Source organism: Archocentrus centrarchus, chromosome 6, assembly GCF_007364275.1.
Source record: "Archocentrus centrarchus isolate MPI-CPG fArcCen1 chromosome 6, fArcCen1, whole genome shotgun sequence".
NCBI classification, from domain to species: domain Eukaryota; kingdom Metazoa; phylum Chordata; class Actinopteri; order Cichliformes; family Cichlidae; genus Archocentrus; species Archocentrus centrarchus.
Genome location: NC_044351.1, coordinates 23,578,809 through 23,601,524, shown reverse-complemented (window position 1 = coordinate 23,601,524; position 22,716 = coordinate 23,578,809). Strand labels below are relative to the sequence as shown.

The 22,716-nt window shown below is 42.2% G+C and overlaps 1 protein-coding gene across 1 annotated transcript in view; it reads left to right on the top strand.

Moving 5' to 3' along the window:
• The window catches only part of wwox (WW domain containing oxidoreductase), a 135,067-nt gene that overhangs the window by 25,241 nt on the left and 87,110 nt on the right, over positions 1–22,716 (top strand). Inside the window, exons 6-8 of the mRNA XM_030731489.1 lie at positions 13,316–13,404; positions 17,492–17,677; positions 19,986–20,250. Coding sequence (XP_030587349.1) covers positions 13,316–13,404; positions 17,492–17,677; positions 19,986–20,250 — 540 coding nt within the window. The remainder of the gene's footprint in view (positions 1–13,315; positions 13,405–17,491; positions 17,678–19,985; positions 20,251–22,716) is intronic.

Sequence of the window (22,716 nt, the reverse complement as noted above, 5' to 3'; positions counted from 1 at the left end):
ACATGCACTCGCTTGCTTTGCACCCCAGAGGCTGGGCTACTAAAAGAAGAACTATTTTAACTTTCCTCCACTCAACTCTTAAAATCTCAAAACCAGACATTTGCCATGTCTGTGCATGTGCTATGATATAAAAAGGAGCCATTAGATTCAGGTTACTGTGGTCTCAAGTGCTTGACGGTGGTGACATACAGTATAACTCGAGTCTCCTGACAGAGTTTTGTGTTTGACACTCAGCCACCACCACATCCTTCACCTTTAAATGTGATTTTTTTTTTTTTTTTTTTTTGGCATAGCATCTATGATACAGGCATGTTATATCAACAAATTACCTGACAAGACCACATAATGTGCTCTTAAGAAGTAATTTCACATATTTCTGTGAGATCAGGCTGGTTGGAAAGCTGGAAATGTGAAAGTCTGCTTTTGTCTTTCTTCATCTGAAGTAACTTAAAGTGTTAGATTTTCCTTTGGGGGTCACTGTAAATTGCACGTGAGCTGTACTAGAACAGAAAACTTGCAACTCAGAAGAAAAGCTTTTTGTCTTCTCTTCTTCAGATGAAAAGATTTTAAGTCATATTATGATTTTGGAAAGCAGATCTGAATTAAAACACAGAATACACTGAAAAAATTTACATCTAATTTAGCCGAGCTTCTTCTGTAAGACAGCTGTTACGGGACATAATCACATGACAGGCCTTTTTCAATCCTACAGGTCTGTCTGTGAACAGAGATCATTTCTGCCTCTCATCTTTTCTTTGAAGGGCACTTCTACGTTTTAATACAGTATAATGATAAATTAGCCCAAATGCAACCCTATACACACAGCAATGGATAATCAACTCAAATATGACTGGTGTGCATATGTGGGCCAGTGTGCGCTTGGATATTTCCTTGAATGAGTTTGCTTCATTAATTTTTTGGAAACCAAATCTCCATTAGCGTTTGGATGAATGACCAAGAAGAGCCAACTAGGGCAGCGTAGAGGACTGGACCTATGTGCAAAGAGGGGAGAAAATTCATGAAAGCTGAAGGAAGGAGAAGAGGATGGGGTGAAGAAAGGGGAGCATGTAGGAGTGAGGTGTGGTTATGTGGGGGCAGGGTGCAAGGATGCTCATCTATTACATCGCACAGGAGCCCAGGGGTCAGCTTCAGCAAGACGGATTCAGAGCTATTGGGTTTGGACTCCATCTCCCATAAATCCTGGCACATGACGCTGATGGATGTGGGCCATAAAGCCTCCTGCGCTGACATGTGGAGAGCAACATGGAGAACCATGGGAAAAAGTGAGTGCTCCAGGTTAATGTCAGTGAAGCCTGGAAGTGAAGAGGGGATGATGGAGAGAAATAAAGACCTGGGCAGTGAGAGATCAGAGGTGTAGAGAGGGAGATTGAGAAGAATGAGCAGTATGTGAAAAAGCAGAGCGTTTGTGGAGGCACTGTAACAGAATTTGCTGTGGCATTTGCAGTAATTCGGCTGTCGTCATACTGGTTTAAAGCAGTGTTGCTTGGAGTGCAGTGAATAGTTCCACAATGTTTGTAAGAGATAAAGACAAAATATTCACTACTGTGTGATTATATCACAGTATTTAGCACAAGTAGATTTGTATTATGTGCATTTATGGGTTTTGTGGTGTCTGATGCTCTACCAAGATGAATATAACTCATTAAAAAAAGCAATGTGATTATAATAGACTCAACTACAGGAACTGCCGACCTGGCTAGACAGGAAATGGAGACATGTATACTTCCTCATTAACAGAACCCCGTTTGGGCCATAAACCATCATCCCAATGTGCCAGAGGAAAATGCCCTGATTAGGGGGGGTGGAGGGGCATTGCTGCCCTAATGAAGGCTTCCCCCACAGTCATTTATGATATTGGTATGGGTAGTATGGTGACTAGGCCTATGGGATGAGCTGACTTACAAGAGATATGGAGGTGAGAGAGCAGATGCAGTATTTTTGTATGGACGGGAGAGTTGAGAGGGCCAGGGGATTGCATATTCACAACTCATTTGGAGGAGTCTGTTTTACTATGTTGCGGCTAATGGAGATGAGCTTGTGTTAAGAGCCGGGGGAGACGCTAATTTTACATAAAACCAGAAGAGGTTTGAGGGCCATGAAGGTGGGTGTGTGGGGGTCAGGTTGTGTTTACTTTGTTCTGTCATCTTTGTTCATCATTTGCTTTCCCTACCCAACTGAAAAAAAAAAAAAAAGATGCGATTGAGAATGACATTACTTATCATTATCATTTTTCTCTTTTAATTTACATTTTAATGAATTGATTTATGATAAAAAAAAAACACATCGTATTTGGTTTAATCTTGCGGAGAAAGACTTCTGTGTAGATGTATTGAGATTGAGTTTTGAGGTTAATCTGCATTTTTGTGCCTCAGTTGTTAAAAGGGGCAAACTTTAATTCTCTACTCTCTGACAAATAGAGGCAAATTACAAACCTTTGCAAAGTTTTCAGCCTTCTTTCAAAGGGTTTTATGGGCACTCGTATAATTTTTGGGAGAGTCGGAAAGTGTTAATAGACACAATGTTTTATTTGCAAAGTCTTGTGTAAAAAGCTATTATGTGGGCTGGGTAATGGGATTTACATAGTATTTATGAGGCTTTATTTTTTGACCAGTGGTATTGTGCGTGCCTTACACTCATTATGGTGGTTTGTAAATAGAATTGCATTCTGATTTAGTCATTTTGGTGATGCTGTTGGTACAGTTTCCCCTATAAACTTTTAGTAAATGCAGTGGCATTTTTCTGATTTTAAACTAGGTTGTGTTCATTTGGAAAAAATAAGACTTTGAAGGGAAATAAGACACACATAAATATAGATTTTAAGGTCTTACAAATGCCTTGGACAAATGTTACAATAAGCTAATCCCTCACCACCATTGTTTCCTCCTGTCCCCGCCGCTTCCTAATTTCTCCCTTTTTCTTGACTCACCCCTCATTGCTCCCCCCACCATCACCACAGGAGCTACCTGAGGCCCCTGTGTCCACCTCATTCATCACCAGGGTTTGATTCCTCTGCTTTGAGAGGGAGAGACAGAAAAAAAAAGAGTTTAGGAGGAAGAGTAAAGAGTCATAACAAACCCTCCTCTGTTCTCTCTCCTTCTTTTCTACCTCCCTTCCTTCAGTGTGTGAGGAAGAGATGAATGCAGCCAGTGGAATTAATTGCACTCCGTTACTGAAGATCAGCAAGTTTGCACTGTTGGCGTGCTGATCTGCCATATGGCTGCCCACTAGGTGAACACTTTGATTAATGTTGCCCACTCCCCATTTTTTTCCCCCACTAATATTTGATTCTGATAACTGAAACTCAGCTCCTCATTCTTAGTCTTTCCATCTTCAGTCCTCGCACTCCTTCTGCTTCCCTTTTGTTTTCCTTTTTTTCTGTGGTCACCCGAGCCATCTGTATTTGCAGGTAAAGTTTGGTCTCGCCCCTCTTTCTCATATTTAGTTTTGCTTACAAAGTGTTTGTGCGAAGCGGCACCGGTGTCTGTGAGCATCTGTGAGATTAGAGGGAGAAAGAAAGGCCAGAGTGTTTGTTTAAGAGAGAGCTTTGGAGCTATGGGTATGTGTCCTTCGCACTTGATTAGGCCCCTGGTGTGTTCAGTGGTTCTCTATTAGCCTCCTCAGCCTCTCGTCTTCTACTGTGCAAAGTGACTGCTCTCATGCCCAGAGGTCTTAGATGCACAAGCGCACACACACACACACACTCGCAAACCATGCACACAGTCAGATAGGACACTGTGCTGGGGTCCAGGCAGTAACAAGGAGGTGAACAAATGCTGGAGTCACAATATCAATAGGGCTGACTGTGGGTAATAATACCTTAGCAGGGTCCAGCCATGAGACAGCGCTAACTAGAGAGGCAAGTCTCAAGTGGAGCATTCGCTATCTGCAAATCACACCATGTGGCTGTGTGCATGTGTGCTTGTTTGTGGGTGCACATACTCCCATTACATGTTAGAAAGAGCCTGATTTTGCTGCAGGGGTGCAGCACGATGGTGTCAGTGCCATCATCAGCTCAGAGACAAAATGTTCTCACCTGAGGTCACAAGTTCAAATTTGTTTTCTTTTTTTTTTTCCTTTCACCCCCTGCTATAATGAGGCAGCAATACAGAGCACTATGCAGACATCTATGCGGGAAGATCTATTACAATCGCACGGGTGCTTTGTTTTCCTTCTGTTTTATGGCCTGTTCTTGCTGCTCGTCTATTTTGGTCTTCCTCAGTCTTGTTAAGTGCTGCCATTCTCCAGTGTTTGGATGTGGCCCAGAGGGCCCTTAGCGAGACCAGGGGCTAGGAATGAGCTGCGAGCCCCAGCCAGGGGGTGCCCATGGTAGGCTGCCAGTCCCACTAAATCTCCCTGATTACCTGGGGTGGCTGCGGTGTGATGGGGGTGTTACCAAGGTGCTGGGCTCTCCAAAGAGGCTGATTGAGATGCAAATGGAGGCCATAACTCAGAGGTAATGCAGATCTGAGCACCCTTTGCCTTGTCCGTTCTTGCTTACCTCACTCTCTCATCACTCCCCATTTACCACAGCACAGGAGGAGGCACTGTTATTGTCTCGGGATAAAGTTGGATATTTATCATAGAAAGAGAGAAATGCTGTGTTAGGGTGAGGGCTGAGTATGTGAATTGATTGTGGTTTTGAGTTGACAAAGCACCAGAAACTACCAGATTAGTTCACATATCCCTGTATTTAGCTCCATCAACACAAATGCAGATGCACCTGAAGAGACCAGAATGTTCTCCTGTTTCTTAGATAGAACAGATGGACATTATAAAGTGTGAGGGACTCTAGGCTTGCCAGTATAGAGAGGTGGAATGAACAGGGGAGGAGGAGAGGAGGAGTAATTGCATAGTCCTTTGCCGAATTGTTCTGTGGATGCAAATTTAAATCCCTCCTATTATTTTAATAATCTGCCTTTTACTGCTTGTGCTCGGATCATTTGTTTGCAAACCAGGTTATTTGGAGAGGGAGGCTCGGGGGTAATTTCATGCTTTGGAGCATTTATATCTATAACTTAATGAGGAGAGGGCCTGTTGTTTCCTGGTAATACACTGCTAGAGGGGAGAAAACTTTTTATTCTCCGTTTAGGGTACTGTTAGAGGGCAATAATGTGGGATTACTCTGATGGAATTAAGGAGCAAACTGAGGAGAGACCTAATGTAGCTTTGGGTGATAGACCAAAGTTAATACTGATGGTTTATATAGTGTTTTTTAGGTTCATGGGTTGTACCATAGGAGATGGGCTTTCCCATCTGCCCATCACAATAAGCAGATTTCTTCAGATTTAGGCATCCTTTTTCCACTGCTTCACCCTTTCTCCACTCTACTTTCACTCTAGAAAAGATCATCTTTTATTTCTGAAACCTTAAGACGTCTGTGCAACATGTTGCATGTATAAAATTCAGATTTGTCTCCTGTTTGTTGTCACCCAGTTAGCGCCAGGGCAGAAAATCAGCCCAGTGGTCCAACTCAAACTCAATTTGACACAAGCTTAATACATTTAGATGAGAGACAAAAAGAAGACCCGCCGTCTACAGAAAGTAGCACAAAGTCTTGTGAGATGATCAGGACTGTTAATGTAGTTACTTTCCTTCAGTGGAGCCAAAGACATTGTGGGATGGAGTGATGGAGGGAAAGGTGCCTGTCCACGTCCTCGTTTTCTTTCCTTCTTGCTTGCTGTCATTCCTTCAATCCTCTGTTCCCTTGTGTAGGATCCCTCTTCCAGCAAATTGAATCAGACTGCATGAATTAAGGCAATAATTCAATTTGTTTACAAGGCATCATTTATTCTCTGTCATGCCAGCGTTCTGTTGACGATCTGTGGCTCGACGACCCTCGACCTTTGCTGAGGTCACATGATGCATTTATTACATTCTTCAACGAGAGTGTTTTAGGCTATTATCAGGCGACAAGGGGCTGAAGATACATGATGGGAATCCTATTATTCAAATCTGCGTAGCGTTTTAACAGAATGCAAAACTGCCCTTATCAGCAGACAGGACGGATCATGTAAATCGTGCTTTAGCGACTGCATTTGTCGGTTGCTGATGAATGTGCTTATGACTTTGGAAATTGAAATAATGATGACAATAAAAATAAACATTCTGATGTCAGGTGGTGCCCCCCTTTTAGCTCTTTGCTAAAAGGTCACGCTTACATTCATTCAGAGTATCTCTACTGTGCGATTTCATATAAGAGAAGACAAGATTTTCTATCCCAGAGAGAGAGAGACGAGGAAAAAGGCGGAATCTCTTGTGTTCCCAAACTAAACTATTGTGACAGTGGAAAATGGTAAGCAGTTTAGAATATTGCCAAACAAAAGAGCTTTTAATCAAAGTGCATACCAGGCCCTGCGGAGTATAAAACACTCCCTCATCAAAAGGCCTATTATACACTTACTCACATCAAAGGCCTACACGTTTCTTAATTGCAAGATTCTTTTCTTATTCAATTATGCTATGCTTATGTTTTTATAAAGCTGATACAAAAACGGCTTGGATAACCAAATCAAAGGGGCTTAATTTATTATCTCTGAACAGCGATGTGTGTTCACTACAACAGTATACATTTGTGTAAATGTTTTTGGTGCTTTACCAGGCCTCAGGATACTGAGATGGTACAAAGCACAAATGTTTCAGGAGAAATTAAACAGAGTAAAACTAGCAGGTTTAGATAAAGCAATCACATTACTGTCGCACTTGAAAAGAACGCATTATTTTGTACTTGAGCGAGTGGAGCTTTATTGCTGACACCCCCAAATAGAAAGTTGTATATACAATATAAATGCACAGGGTCCAGGAGCTTTTCTCCATCTCGTTTGTTATCTAACCACAACATAATCAGCAGCTAAGTCTGCTTGTGCTGTTCAGCCAGACACTAAAGTCCCTGTGCAGAATTGCAAAATAAGTTGGGTGTAAATATGTAATTGCCAGTGCTTATTCTGAGATCTGAAATATTAGGGAGCAATATGGAACGCATTAAAATCCTGGTTGTTAGGGGTATCGGTTACACTGAAGACATGCAGGAAAATGTGCACTGTCTGCGAATCTGGCGGAGATAGAGGGGGTAAGATGAGGGGGGGAGATAGGAGCAGGAGAGGGTGAGGAAATGGAGAAGAAGAGACAGAGAAGAAGAGTAGAATAAGATGAAAATCTCTTGATGTCTTTCTGAGAACATAGACACATTATTTAAATCTCCATCACTTTTTAATGTAAATCTGATCAGGCTGTGCCCTGGATGAAGGAGGGGAGAAGGGAAGCAGAGGCAGAATTGGAGACACACACACACACACACACACACACACACACACACACACACACACACACACACACACACACACACACACACGGACACAGAAAGCTTTATAATGTAACACTGTTAGGATTGAAAGCTGGATGTTCCTATCTCACTTCACACTTGATTCTTTATGGAACACAAACACACACACACACACACACACCAAAAAGAAACACTTTACATTAACTGTGTTTTTTCTTTAATGAAAAAATACTTACACAGCCTGGCAGTGGGATATTTCATGCGCATGTTTGTATATAAGGATGCACGTGTAAGCTTGTATGTGTGTGCGTATGTGTGTGTTTGTGCGCAATCTGATATCTGCCTCAGGCCCCATGGCCCTGGTCTGTCTGCATCCGAAAAGCAAACTCTGCAATTATGATGACCGCCCTGTCCTTTTCATTTCCCATCGCTGTCTCTCTCTCTCTCTCTCTCTCTCCCTCTCTCGTCGTCTACTCTCATGTCTTCCCCTCTCTCTGTCTTTATTTTTCCTCTTGTCTGCCCTGTCTGTCTCTTTGGAAAGGTAGAGAAAGTCTCAGTAGCTATAAAGTAACACCAAGCTTGATCATCTCAAGTTTCAATACATAACTGTCTTGCACTTCTTTTGTGTGTGCAGTCCACGCACCTCACAGATACACGCCAACAAATTGTTCTCCTTTATTTTTTTTTTTTGTTGCTCTTTTGCAACTTTCGGGAACAGAACTTATATATTTGCACGATCATAGTTCAGATTTACTAGCGATAGCACAAAAAAGTCAAACCCCAATACTTTGCTGCATTTTTGTAATATTCCAGTTTTACTTTATATAAATTAATGTACGACTAGATAAAGTGTAATTATAAATTATGAGTATATTTTTAGCATTACAGTGTGTTCTGAAATGTTTTTTTTACTCAATTACTGTACTGTATTGTAAGGTATTGTATGCAGTACAGAAGCTGTTATATACTTCCAGTTCACCACATTACAGGGAAACATTGCACTTTTTACTTGACTAAATTTATTTGACAGTTAAAGTTAAAGATTTTGAAAACCTGTAATGAGCGTATAAAATATAATGCCTCACTATTCAGTAAAATTAAATTACACGCCAGCATATAAAGTACTTAAAACTGCTTCACCTCCACCAGCTATAACATTAAAATTCTGCTTACACATTAGTTAATAATCCAGTGTTATAAAATGTAATTATGTAATGTCACCCTCTATAATGACTACTTTTTGTTTATTTAAATTACATATTACTTTTAAACCTTCATTTGTAACAGAGGAGATTAAATGGGGTTGTTTGTATATTTGTGTATTGCTGCTTTTACTCATTAAAGTAACTCAATACTTCCTCTTCTACTGGTTATCTTTACTTATTTCTGTTATTTTTTTTTTTAAAGTCATTTTCGATTCAGTGTGTTTTTTCTGTGGCACCTTGTCGGGTTTGAATGAATGATTAGCCCACTGAAGTGCTTATTAATTAAAGGCTTTAATTAATCACAGTTATTAGAGCCCCATTTACTAACATGCCATGCTTGTCACTGACCAGAAATGTCAACGACTACTTAACCGAGGCCTGGCCTTTTTCCTCCTCGAGCTCGTCAGGTGCCCCTGATGTCCACGTTACGAGTGTCGGCCCATATGCGCCTCATTCTTCATGTTTCTCATCTGGAAAATCATCCCATGTCCTTCCTTCACCTTTCCCATATCTGCCCCTGCAATTGCTTGATTTGTAACTTGATTTCAGGAAAGGGAAAACCTGTAGATTATCCAGCTTTCATTAGAGGGGAAAAACCCAGTCCGTGTCAGAGAAAGAAGAAATCAATTTAATACAGACTTAACTGGAGGAAATTGCATATTCTGCCTGTATGTGCTGAACAGGCACTTTTCTCTTCCTCACCAGAGACCTGCCTCCCTATTAATTGCAGTGTGCGTGCATGTCAGTGAGTAAGTGGATGTGTGTACGCGCGTGCATTTGTTTGTTTGTGTGTGTTAGTGTTTGTAATGTGCAGAATGCGTGCTTTCATTTGTGTGTTAGGTGCCTGAATGCATGTTGTTACCTGAGTGTGTATTCAGTCTCTTTGTGTGCAGAGGTCAGTTCTCAGACCTGTGGTAGGGCACCCAGCCAGATGTGTCTGTTTCTTTATTTGCAGCGTGCATGTGCATTCTCTACACGTGGTATATATGTGTGTGTGTGTGTGTCTAATTTCTTTGTTGGCATATAGCGCATGCATAGGCACAAGCGCATGTGACTTAGCCAGGTGGAGAGGAGATTGGTTGGTATTTATGAACAAACGTCATAATTGTGACAGGATGATATACGACCTGCACATTCCACAGTTTCCCCCTCCTTCCTTCTCTCTTTTTCTTTTTGCTAAAAATATATATCTATGATATGAGTCTTAAAAGCTGATGGCCAATTTAGTATGGTGTGTTGCGGACAAGGTCATAGAAATCTGAGTTCCTTGGTGTTCCTCCCTCCGAGGCCTGTTCTAATCTACAGAGCAAGAAGAGGGGCTCAAAGTCATTTCTCTAATTGCTTTTATAAGGTGCCCTTTTCACATGGTGTCTTCCCTGCTCATTCACTTTCATCGCCATTACAAAACCTTACCTCGGCACCTGCTGGTTAGGATATGTCCATTCTATATTGCTGTTGCTTTTATATTAATATTGCAAATCTCATATTTGCAGGGAGTGATGCTTCAAACCACAGGAAATGGACACTTATTGTCTTCCTTTACTCACTTCTTCTCCTTGCCTGACACATTAACCGGGATCTGCAGGCTAAGTGTTTTGTATATATAGGGGTTCTTTTGATTCCTTAAGTGTTGCCTCTACACTGGTGATCTATAAGCGGTGCCGAGGTGGTGAGCAGCGCAAGGTGAGGGAAGATGGAAACAGGGGTTAAAGTATGAGAGTGAAGGCTGAGAAGGATAAGGGGAGAGGGGGATGAGATTGAGCCTAGTGCATTAAGACAGTGTATTATTTGGTGGTTCCACTTGCTTGCGTCCATTAGGGGTGGCTTCTGTGCTATTAAAGGGGTCAGCGAAGTGTGTGTACCTGTGTGTGTATGTATGTGCCCACATGTGTGTGTGTGTGTGTGTGTGTGTGTGTGTGTGTTTTAAGAGTTAGTAAAGTGGTCCAGTATCTTATTGAACAGGATGGGACTCCCCTGCTCTAATACTTCTTCATTTTATTGGATTGGATGGCCCCAGTTATAATTGTATTAGAGCGCTTCCCCATCTATCCTCTCCTCCTCCTCCATCTTTCTTTCAGCAGTGATCACATGTCATTCCCCAGTATGCATGGAAAAGACCAGGATAGAGAAGGAGAACCTCTGCAGTTGCCAACTTTCTCCACTTACGCTGGCACAGTTTAACTATTTCTCTCCATCCTTGCTCTCGGTCCTTCCTTCTTTCCTTCCTATTGGTGAACGTCCTAAAGGTCATTGTCATAGACGGCTCTTCTTTTGGGTTGATGGCAGGTGAGAGGTGTTGGCAGCAGTGACAGGCTGAGGCATCAGGTGATGTTTTTGTCCTGGTGACCTTGCTGTTTTTTGTCCTGAACATGTCTTTTTTGTGAATGTAAGCAGTAATTTGAAGTTTTTGAGCTTATTTACACGTTTGGTTCAGAATTAGCCTTTCTTTTTTAGTTTAGTTTTAGTTGTAGCGATAGGTTGTGCAGCCGGGGCCGGTAAGCACTGTCACCCTGAGCTGAGCTCTGTGGTGTTGCCTACTCAGCGATTGCTCCAGAGTTAACCAGAGAGGCTTCGCTGCCTCTCACTTTTCCTTCGCCCTTGAAGAGACCAGGAGTTGTCAGGGTCCTCATAAAAACCCTGAACGATTGCGTCTGTGCGTTCTCCCTGTCTTTTTCTACTCCTTTTTTTCTTCTTCTCCTTCCAAAACCTGGCCATCTGTCTAATTGTTCACCTCCATCGCTTTAATGCTTTTTACATGCTTTTTCCCCCTCTTTCCAGGCAATAAACTTTATTTTCTTCGCAAGACTTCAATCTGCAGGGGGAGGGTAGGCGGGCGGGCAAGCAGGCTGCTCACCTTCTCCCTGCTGGATTTGCTCCAGTGGCCCCTCTTCAACCCCCCTCTATCCTCCCTCTGGTCTCCCATTACTCCATCTCTCCTTTCCTTTTCCTCCATGTCTCTAGAGAAGAGGATATGTGTTCGTCAAGCTGACACCTGCTCTCATCTTCTCTGCTGGTCATACACACATAGAGAGCTATCCTGTTGAGGAGGCCTTATAGTGACCTGTTAATTATCACACTGCTGTCTCTTCTGACCTTGTTCAGAAGTTATACATCATTTTTCTTACAGTAAAATAAACAACGGAAGATGTTTTCTCACTATCTCATTCCCTTATATGTGCATGACCATATATTTCTTTACAAAAAACACTTTTCACTCCACCTGCATTTATGTACATGTGTACCTTGTGAAAGTGGCAGGGAGTGTAAATGCATACTGCACATATAAGTCATTAAATTAGACAGTTGTCTCCTCTCACCTGTGATTACTGCTGTGTACAGATCATATAAGCAGGTACCCTATAATCATATCTATAATAGCCATAATCAGCCCTTTAATGCTCTGTAATAGCATCCATATAATGGCATAGAGTGGCATCAAGAGAATAATTCAGGCATAGATAATGGTGTGATAGCGTGGTTTTACCCTTGAGTCACAACATTGAATTTGTTGTGTGCGTGTGCGGGCGTGCATGTGCCTGTGTATGCATGTATAAATACACCCCGGGGCAGTTAAGGTGTCTGTAAAATGCCTGAAGAATCACATTTCCATCAGAAGGTGCTTTTAACCCTTTATTGTTTTCTTTGTGCTCGCTGCTCCGTGGAGCGTCCTTGCTGTGAGTGTCATGTGTACTTAGCTCTGCTGAGACAGACACGCTGAGGAAAGACATTCCCATATGACACCCACAGACAGGAGATCAGATCAGAGGAGAAGGGATGCAGGGGAGCAATACCAGTGGTGGCGGATGGAGAGCTGAATGCTCTTCCGGGTGTAATGTGAGCTGACAGTATTCCTCTGGGATGGCGGGTGGGAGGAAGGAAGAATACCTGGTGCTACTGAGCCCAGAGACCAGAGCATGAGGGATGCTTTGGTGTCTGGAATCTACATGCTCCATCTCAGTTCATGCTGCACGCACTCGTGCTAACATATGCCAGAGTCCCATGTGAGCTCATATGTTCTAGGTAGATTGAACCTGGCTTTTCTGTTAAGGGCCTCAGCAGATAAAGAGAAAAGTGCAATAATGGGGAGAGACAGGAAGGCATGGAAGGACTGTGAGTTGATACACTTGATGAACCCCATTGTATGCTTTTATTAAAGAGATATGGTCCTTTAGGCCTGCATGCATTTCTGCTGAGGCCTTTGCCCTGCAGCACAATGCTACAGGAGGATGGAGCGGATGATGAATATTTAGCTCGTCTTTAGCAGTGTGTAAATGCAGCTATGCATTCACTTCTTAAGTCATTTATCTTTCTCTTCCTCTCTCCTATCCTCACCCTGTCTCCCAACATATGGTGTAAGATGAACCACACATAAATGTGCATGGAGAGGACACTGTCACAACTTATGAGCTTCTTAAGAGTCTTTAGACAGGACAGTAACTGCAAACTGGATTCTTCTTGCACGATTTTTACGAGTCTTAATCAAAGGTAAAAGTAGGAAAAACTCACACACAAAAAAACAAAAGGGTATAGAAAAGAAAAAAGTTGAGAACTGCAACCGAAGAGGGATCACCCTTCAAGGGCAGATATTCACACACCAGGAAATTTTTAATTTTGGGGGAATTACTTGAATCACTGGATTTTCCTATGGAATGAAACAGAATGGAGCAATTTAACTTGGGCTTGTGATCACTACTTTCTTTAATGACATAAATAAATAAAATAGGCAAAAACTATAAAGTTGCTGGAAATTCTTTAAATTTGCTGTTACTTCTTTTTTTTTCTGATCATACTGTGTTTTCTTTCTCAACAGCACAAAGCAAGAGTTGAAGCCATGATGTGCAACCTAGCTTCTCTCCGCAGTGTCAGGGAATTTGCTGAATCTTTCAAAGCAAAGAAACTGTAAGTATTAAACTCAATATTGTTAATTTTCATTCTTTCTTTCCATGTTTTCTTATTTTAACATAGCTTGTGTTGTTTAGGATTAGACAAATGGCATACAAAACTCAAGAAGATCAATTCTGCATTTTCCTGGTGCGGTAGATGCCATTTATAAATTTGGTTTCCTGTCAGTCTTGTGTTCGAGGGGGGGGGGGGGTCACAAATTAATTTAGCTGACATTTGTGCTCAAAACCATCTGGTATTACACATGCAGGTGCCCCGCAGATGGAAAACTGGCCTGTGTGATGTTGGACTTGTGCATTTAGGGTGAAATCAGGGTTAGCCTGGGCCCTCCAGTACACAGCACACCTGTTTTCTACAAGCCCATCAAACAACATGGAGAGTCAGAAGAAACAGAAGCGTAGCTGGTTTTAAACTAATTTGTTAATTAAAGTTATGGCAGCGTGCCCAACTAAGAAATCATGTCACTGGTTATTAGTTGATCAGACTTATTTTAGTTCAAATAGCTAAGTTTAAAACAGTGGGGACTAAATAGTGTCTCTTATTTAAGACCAGTGACTATTTATCTCTCCTATTATGCCATACTGAAAGGACATCTAAAATGTTACTGATGGACACCATATGGACAAGGCCCCAGGAGTGAGTGTGTCTATTTGTGTCGATTTGCTTGACATTGGTTGAACACACTTTATGGCACTTATTTTGTGGTGGTCAGCTTTTATAGCATGTGTCTTGCGTCCCGTGGCCACTCGTACGGTTGCTATTTTAGGGTCATAATTTCTGTCATCCATACGGCTCATCCACCCGCAGGTCTCTAGGCAGTGAAGTGTGTGTTTGTGTGTTTGTGTGTTTGTGTGTGTGTGTGTGTGTGTGTGTGTGTGTGTGTGTGTGTGTGTGTGTGTGTGTAGGGGGTGTTGGTGTCAAGGGAGCCCCTTGGGGAGAGGCCGGGCAGTCATCGCCCGTAGCAGCCCTGGGGCAGGTTATGGCCATCCAGGACACGTGTCTTGGGTCACAGCCAAACCTCACGGTGGCTTCCCTCACTCTGTGTCCTATAGTTCCCTCCCTGCTCTTACATATATCGCTCCCACCCACACTCAAGTATTCTGGCCTCCCTTTAACTCTGTGCAGTTCCTCTGACACTTTAGTTTTTTTCTTTTTTTTGCATATCCCTATTTCCAAATGTTTTATCTGGCTTAGTTTCTCTTTCTTCCTCGTTCTCTCATGTCGTCTCTCAGTCTCTCTCTGTCTGTCGTTCTCTCTCCACCTCAGTATTTTGGCAAGGTTGTATTTCTTCATTAGCTGTGCTGTTGGGGGGGGGAGAGTGGGGGACTCCCAGGGGACGTCAGAGTACATTAATTCTCATCAGAAGGCGAACAGAGCAGAGTGGAGGCTGGGAGCTCTGAGCTGTGAATGGCACTGGGCAGCTGTCTGAGTCTACCACCACTCTATTACTGCACGTATGTCTTCAGGCATAACATGCACAGGAGCAGCAAACACAGCACGCACAAATATGTGCATACATGCACAGTCACAGACATACACACACACACACACGCACAGATTTGTAAACACATAGAGACAAACAGACACACATATACGCTTGCACACACATGCACAATAACGCTCCTGCAGCGTGTCATTGACAGGTGAAATGTAATCAGAGTCTTTTTCTTTTCCTTCTCTCGTTTCTCACTCCCTTGCTTTTAAGTGCTTTAGTCAGTGGCTTTCACGCTGCTTTGTGTTCCATTGACCCCGATTCTGCTTTAATTGCCTGTCCTTTGAAATGAAATTACCTGGATATTGATATTGTTGAATGCAGCGCAGTTTCATTGGGATGTAATTGATGGAGGACAGCGCTGACAGAAGGCCCTAATACAATTTCTACTGAACGGTCCATAATTAACACATGCAGTTTGTTTTCACCTCTGATTTGTTTTTGGTGAGTTCTGTTTTAATTTCAAGCATTTCAAGTCTAATAGTTCATTTGTGAAAATAAACACAACACTGGTCCACAGTTCTTCCATTCCTTTACATTCTGGTAAAGGCTGGGTTATTTTCTTATTTGCTTCTCTTTTTTTTTTTTTTTTTTTTTGATTCTGGCGTGTGAGTTTAAATGTGGGTCAAAAAGAGTGGTGCTCTCATATCCACTGTATATGTGTTTGGAGTAAAGTGCAGTGTTAACGACCAGCAGTATGAGCCGAGCTCACACAGGCAATCTCTTCCTGCTGGCCTACATTATCATAGAGGTCAGGGGTCATACCCAGGGGGGTTATTTAAAGTAAATATATAAACTGATGTCTCCCTGTTTGGTAGTTAACACCCTCGTTTGACCAGCGCTGAGATTGCACAGTGCACACAGTGTTGTGTGAGGTCTTAATGTGAAGAGAGGGAATGTGGTGTGCAGCAGTAGGCCTATTAAAGACATTCATTAGACCTGCGCTTATGAGAGAGGGACTAACTGGTGGGCAGTCGAATTAACAGGCCTTTTACATTACAAGCAGACTCACCAGAGGCCCATCCGAGCTGCATGGGAGAAATCGCTGTACTGACCAGAGAAAAGTTGTTTATGCGAGTTTTTGATCACCAATTTGTGATGCACTGCTTTTCTTTTTTTCTTTTGTCTTTACAGTTTAAGGTCAGAACATGTAAATCTAGAGAGGCGTAACTGCCATAAGCATTAGTTTAAAACAGAAGCTACAGTGAAAGGTTGAGAAGGTCAGAGGTTCGTGCCTGTGGTATTACTGTGAAGCCCCTAGCCACTAAGTTGTGGACAGAACCAAGAGGTTTTCCTTGTGTTGCACACTGTTACTGTACATCATTCACTATTAGACATGTGAACACCGGGCTAAAAACAACCGGTATTTTTTGCTTTCTTTTAAGCTTAGAGCAATTTCTGAACAAAAATTGACATTACAGCAACTTTTCCTCTTCTATCTTTTTTTTATCAGGATTAAATGCAGATTGCAGAGGTTATTTATTTACAGATGTGCTTTTAATTAAGTTGGTCTTTTTCACCTTGTTGTATTTTGGGTGAAAATTTAAATATCTCATTCCTAGTGCTTTGTGGATAAAGTGCTGAGGTCGGCATTCTTTAAGTTGACTTGTGCCTAGGTTGGTGCTCTTTAATGAACCTTGTGTGTTCAGAGGCCTGAAGGTGATCGTACAGTACACTACTATGTAATAGCATGGGATGGCTCATTATAGCAAGGCATAACAATTCACACATTAATTTTCCAGCATCCAGTTTTTAATTAATCCAGTAGGCAGTCTTAAACACAGGGTACACAAATTGCCTTCGGCCTCATAATTAATTCTAATGGAAGAAATTAAAAATTGGTGGGGTGTGTTTGGATTGTTCGACTGTGTTACTGTGGTTTTGAGCTCGCTGGAGCGACGCTGTCACCGACAAGGATCTCTCGCTGCCCTGACCAATCCAGCAATCTCCTTCCCTGAGCGTTGCTCAGTTGCCCACACAGACCCTGCAAGAATGAAAACGCTTTGCCACCTCTCTGTCTTCTAAAGAATATGTGTTCTCACTGGGCCCTTTCATAAAGCTTGTTGCTTTTGATTCCATGACTTAGCGTGTGCATTTCCTTTGATCTGTTTTCTTCTGCTTGGCCTTTCCGAGTCGATGTCTTGGTAGGTTTGGTTACTCAGAGTACTTCCACAGAGCCAGTATCAACATCCATTACTTCCTCCACCCTTGTGTGTTGAAACTGTTTGAGATTGCTTTTCATTGTGGTGTTACTCTTGGATTACAGCCAGCTGTATTCAGTATCTACAGTAGCTGCGTAGCCATGGGGAGTTGCACTGGAAACCTCTGTATCATATCAGCATTACTGATGCTCTGTCTCTGTAGACCTCTAAAATCTACCACACTGTGGAATAAGACACCCAGTTTCCTCTCTCTGCTTTCATTTTTTCTCCATTTCTCCTCTTTAAAAAAAAAAATAAATTTTTTTCTTCCCTCTGCCTCTCATTACCGCTTCTTCACCCTGATAGGTTAGGAAATCTTTTCTTTGTTTGTTTGCTTTCACTTCACAATCAATCAAACATGTTTTCTTTTTCTGCTTTCTTTCTCCCATAGGCCCCTGCACATTCTGGTGTGTAATGCAGCAGTGTGCACTCAGCCCTATAGCCTGACTGAAGACAACCTGGAGTCCACCTTCCAGATCTGCCATCTAGGTCATTTCCTGCTAGTGCAGTGTCTACAAGATGTGCTGCGTCGTTCAGTCCCCGCTCGTGTTGTGGTAGTATCCTCTGAGTCCCACAGGTAAAAACAATAAGAAAACCCAGATTGACTAGTTTTGTATTTCTGAATCTAAATGGTTGGAAAATTGGTTTGATTGTGTTTGTTGAGAGGTCACTGTCTCTATCAATGAGATCTGACCATATTAAAGTCACGCTGATGATTTCCCAAAACTTGACAGTCCTGAAGTCCTGTATGGTCTTCAGGACTTCATCTCCAGTCATGCACTTAAAGCCGCTACACTGACTAACTTTCTCTACGAATTGACAGATAAGACTTAATGCGCATTGTCAAACATGACAGCCTCACTCACTCAAACTCATTTCTTTCCACATGCTGTCACTGTGAATTAAACGTATCATCAGCATGATGGATGGACTTATCAGCTAAAATTTACTTTGATCAAGTATCTGCTCCTTTATGTCTGACCCCATGACTCAGCCCCTTTCTTCCTTCTTTTTTTAAGTCTGTCTTTTTGTTAAGGAACTCTAAAGGCTTACGCTTTCCTGCAGTAGACAAGCACAGAGTCTTGCAGTAATCTGTAAGCCCAAGCCCTGAGCCATGTGTTTTAGAGCCAGTCACTGTCTGTGCGCAGCATTGATCGTGGTTTCAGTCAGTCAGACGGCCAAGCAGTGATTGATTGGAGCTCGGCAGAGTGACCTGAGACAACGCGAACATACGCAGAGTTATTCTAGCACATCAAACAGCAGCACCATTACAGAGGCCCTCATATGAGTTATGTTATACAGGCTGCCATGCATGAGAGGACAGGAGCAGCAGAGGGGATGGTTTGACACTCAGATTCACTTGGGGTCACATTGCTATTACAAGCTGTAAGAAAAGTCAGAGGAAGCCGAAGTAGGAAAAGCTCATGGAAGAAATGGCTGTCGTGAAGGGAGTATTGACAGTTGATTGATGCAAAACTTGTCTAAGCACTAAGAAGAGTGGGTTCAGACAAGCTTGATTGTGTAAAAACTGTCAGGGTGCTATTCGAATAGGCAAAATGTGTACCATTTTGTAACATACTGGCAATGCCAATTCTCTGTACTCGTTGCCCTACAGATTTCTCTCTTTCTCTGCCTCCCAAACACTGCCTCTTTCCTTCTGTCGCCAGCAATCAGCAGTGGATTTAACCCCTTCAAAGCAGGCTAAAGCAGGACCAGAGAGTGTCAGTTACACACTAACACATACTAGAGAGAAGGAATGAAGGCAATAGACAATATCTCATATTACATCTTCCATTCTGTCCACCTCATTCCAGACCTATATTACATCCATTGAAGTCCCTCCCTTTTTTGCTTGTGTTATTTTCAGTTTTCGCTGATTTCCCGTTTATTCACTTAGCCTCCCCTCACAAGCAGTGAGTGACCTATGACCTGGCAGTATATTGTATTCCCTAAGCTCCTTGTCCGTTGGTAAAGCAGTGACCTGTAAGGGACAGAAATGGAAAAGATGGACACGCGAGTAATGGCTGGACACTTTATCAGTTTCCACCACAGGAGCTTATTGTGGAATTGAACCAATACAGGTTTACTTTACTCTAGTGCTGTATCAGATCTAGTCAAACAAGCGATCATATCCTTAATGAGATTACCTCATATATCTAAGCTGCAGCTCTGGGACAGTATACAGCATGTTTGTTAACCAAAATCTCTAATTTTCTTTTATCTTAGTGTGTTTGGATCATGTGGCAGGGTAATGTGTTGATTGCAGCATCACTGCAAAACCTCATTCAGTTGTAACGAGGCACAGCTTCAGCTTGTCGTGTGAACAAATTTTGATTAAAAAAAAAAAAACATTTGGTGTTCTGGCAATTGATTTATTAACCTCTACTTGCTGAAGTAGTTACGAAGTTGCAGCACATGAAATGAAAAGCCTGCAGATGTTGTAATTTAGCCAAGCAAGGATGTTGCGGAAGGCGACAGTAAACAAGAGGCAGCGTGCTTGTAAAATCACAGCAAGGAAACCAGGTGACATTTTGATCGGTTGTTTTCTAATGACTGGATTAATATGTAGGATGTGTTCCACTGGTTTGGAGCCTCATCCTGCGCCTCTCACACATACATACATACACACAAATACACAGTGTAGTTTTCGTGTATCGAGATGTTATTGTGTGAGTGTGTAATAACACAACGAGTAGTGTAATGTTTAAGGGGCCTTGTCAAACATCTGGAGTTTAACAGCTCTGTCGCAGGCAATTAAAGAACATCATGTCACGTCTTTGATTTGTATGCAGGAAGCACCACACATCTGCCGGCAGAAAGCCTACACACAAGCCGACGCAGAATCAGTCTCACTCTAACTGCTCTTAATGTGAACTATCTTTCAGGTTCACAGACCTCTTAGACTCAGGTGGGAAGGTGGACCTGGCGCTGTTGTCGCCCACAAGGAAGGACTATTGGTCCATGCTGGCTTACAACCGCGCCAAACTCTGTAACATCCTCTTCAGCAACGAGCTCCATCGGCGCCTTTCACCTTACGGTGTCACCTCTAACGCTGTGCATCCTGGGAACATGATGTACACCTCCATACACCGGAGCTGGTGGCTGATGACCTTTCTCTTCACACTGGCCAGACCTTTCACAAAGTCTATGGTAAGGGAGAGAACAAGTCTGAAAAAGTGTTATATTATCTTATGAGTGCACAGACTGTAGCTCAACCTGCCTAAAGGCCCACTGAAACACTTGATTGGTTAACATTTGACATTACTTTTCATTGCACTAGAATAATTCTGGAGCTAGTTATATTTTTCTAAATGCAAAGCCAGTCTGTGAGTTTGTGACTCTGATATAGCTCTTACCAAGCTCGCGTATTTGTCTTGGCACATTTCTGGGAGAGAGGACAGGAACAGGATGGAGAGGAGTAGATCTGCTGAGGGCTCAGGGAAAGAGTCTGGGTTTAATAGATAGAGAGATATTTGTGGTTTGTTTTCCTCTTCCTCGTGGCACTGTTTATTTAACCCTGAAAGACAGTTTTCCGATCCTCTCAGTATGCTATTCCAGAGAACTGCAACTATTATAGGCTACTGTTAATGCCTAATCCAAGTCCCAGCTCCTATGCAGTTATGTCCTCTTAAGTACTAAAATAAAAAGCTCTGTGCCAAATACATTTTTACTGAAGGGGGATGTGGCCAAATAGAAAACTTTATATTTGAAAGGAACATGGTGAGGCAGCTCTTTGCTCTTATAGTGATACAGAAGGTTAATTTATGTTGCCTGACCAGTCAGTACATTCTGTGATGCAGTGCCTTTGGTAGGGTTACATTACTGAAACTACTCAGCACCACTTCAGCTATACACACATGCACACAGTATCCACTGTGGCATCTTGTTAGATCATAAGATATGGGACAACTTACAGCTAAACTTCTATGAAGGGTTTAACCTTTACAGTATGGCTCAGACACCAACTGTTGTGAATGTGTAAGCATCTGCGTGATTTGTATGTGTGAGAAGGTTTTAATAGCGCATGTGTGTGCGCCTGAGATGATATAAGGTGCCTGAGGTTAACGTCCTCACACGCTTTAGATATGAACGATAAAATCCAGCGCTATGATTTATTCCAGTCCATATTGTGTCCTGTGCTCTCTAAGACTTTTCAATGGATAGCAGCACTCTACCCTTTAGGCTCCATAGCCTCCTAATATATGCTTTAGTTTGACTATTACATCTTTCCATTAGCTGTTCTTCATACTTTATCAATTTAGTGTTTGCACTGAAGTGAAAATGTGATGTGTTGAAAGGCAGCGTGGTGGAGTTTTAGTGGAGCGTTGTTCTGATCCATCATGTTTGACAGACGCAAGGCCTCGGGCCGTCATTTGTCTCTCCGCCTTTTGACATAGGATGAGAGATGAAAGGAATGGCTCTTCAGCACCTTTTGCAAAATGCCAGGCTGAATATTTCCTCAGTTTGACTTTTTCTGTCACAAAACACTCTTTTGTTCCTGTCTCTTTACTTCACCCCCCCCCCCCCCCCCTTTTTTTTAATCGCTTGCTGTTCTGTTTCATTCTTAAATTCCATGTCAGTGTAGTTAAGCCAGTTCTTTTTAATCACATGATTTTGAGCTGTACACTAGATCGGATGGTTTTTCTTGCATCTAAAGGAATGGGTGCTAACATTTGGAAGCAAGCACACAGAAGCAATTAGCAGAGGGGGTTTCTCCTCCTTAATTCGGCTGCTGCTTTTTTACATGTCGTTAATTTAATGAAGTGTAGATGTTAGTAAATATTAAAGGACAAAGGTAGAGCTAGTAATTAAATTCTGGTGTGCTGACGCAGCGATTAGCAAAAACTCATGTCTGATAAAGGCCACACACAGACACACAGCCTTTACGCACAGACTCACACAGATACACAGACACACCCCTAAGCTGAGCATTTGCTCTTATTTAAATCTGGGGTTGATAAGGCCCCTGAAAGTGTATCCTCTTTAAAATCCCACTCCTCACTCCTTCTGCCCCCACATTAAGGGCTTAATAAAACAGTGATATTATTTCAGTTATTGGTTGCAGGGATATGAAGATGGTATCGCTTTAATTGCTTGCGTACGCTTGCGGGATCCATGGAGATTGTTCTGGGATGCAAACATAAGCAGAATGTTGACTCCAAAAAACAATCACAAAGCCCCCATGTGTGTTCTTGCGCAAATAACCAGCCCCTCATTTAAAGCACAGGTTTGATTTATAGGAGCACAGGTGGAGTAAAATAGAGTTTTTCAACACGAATAGACACACATGGACAAGCACACACATGAATTCACAATACAAAGACGGCTGGAACACCTGGAGCTACGCAGGGTCCGAGGTCATTAATTTGACTGTTATTGTAAAGGTGATCAAATGTCATGTAGGGCCATACACGCCGTGGTTGGTCATTCAATCATACCCATGTTTTCCTCCCTTATTAAATGCTCTTTCATTTTATCAACTCTTTAACTTGTATACTTTTGTCTTTTTGTTACCATACTTTGGTCACGTCTAACCAAAATGTATTCGACTTCCTCACTTGTGCATTCTTTGTGTTGTGGTTTGAACTTAAGAGAAAGAAACTTCTCTATTAGCAG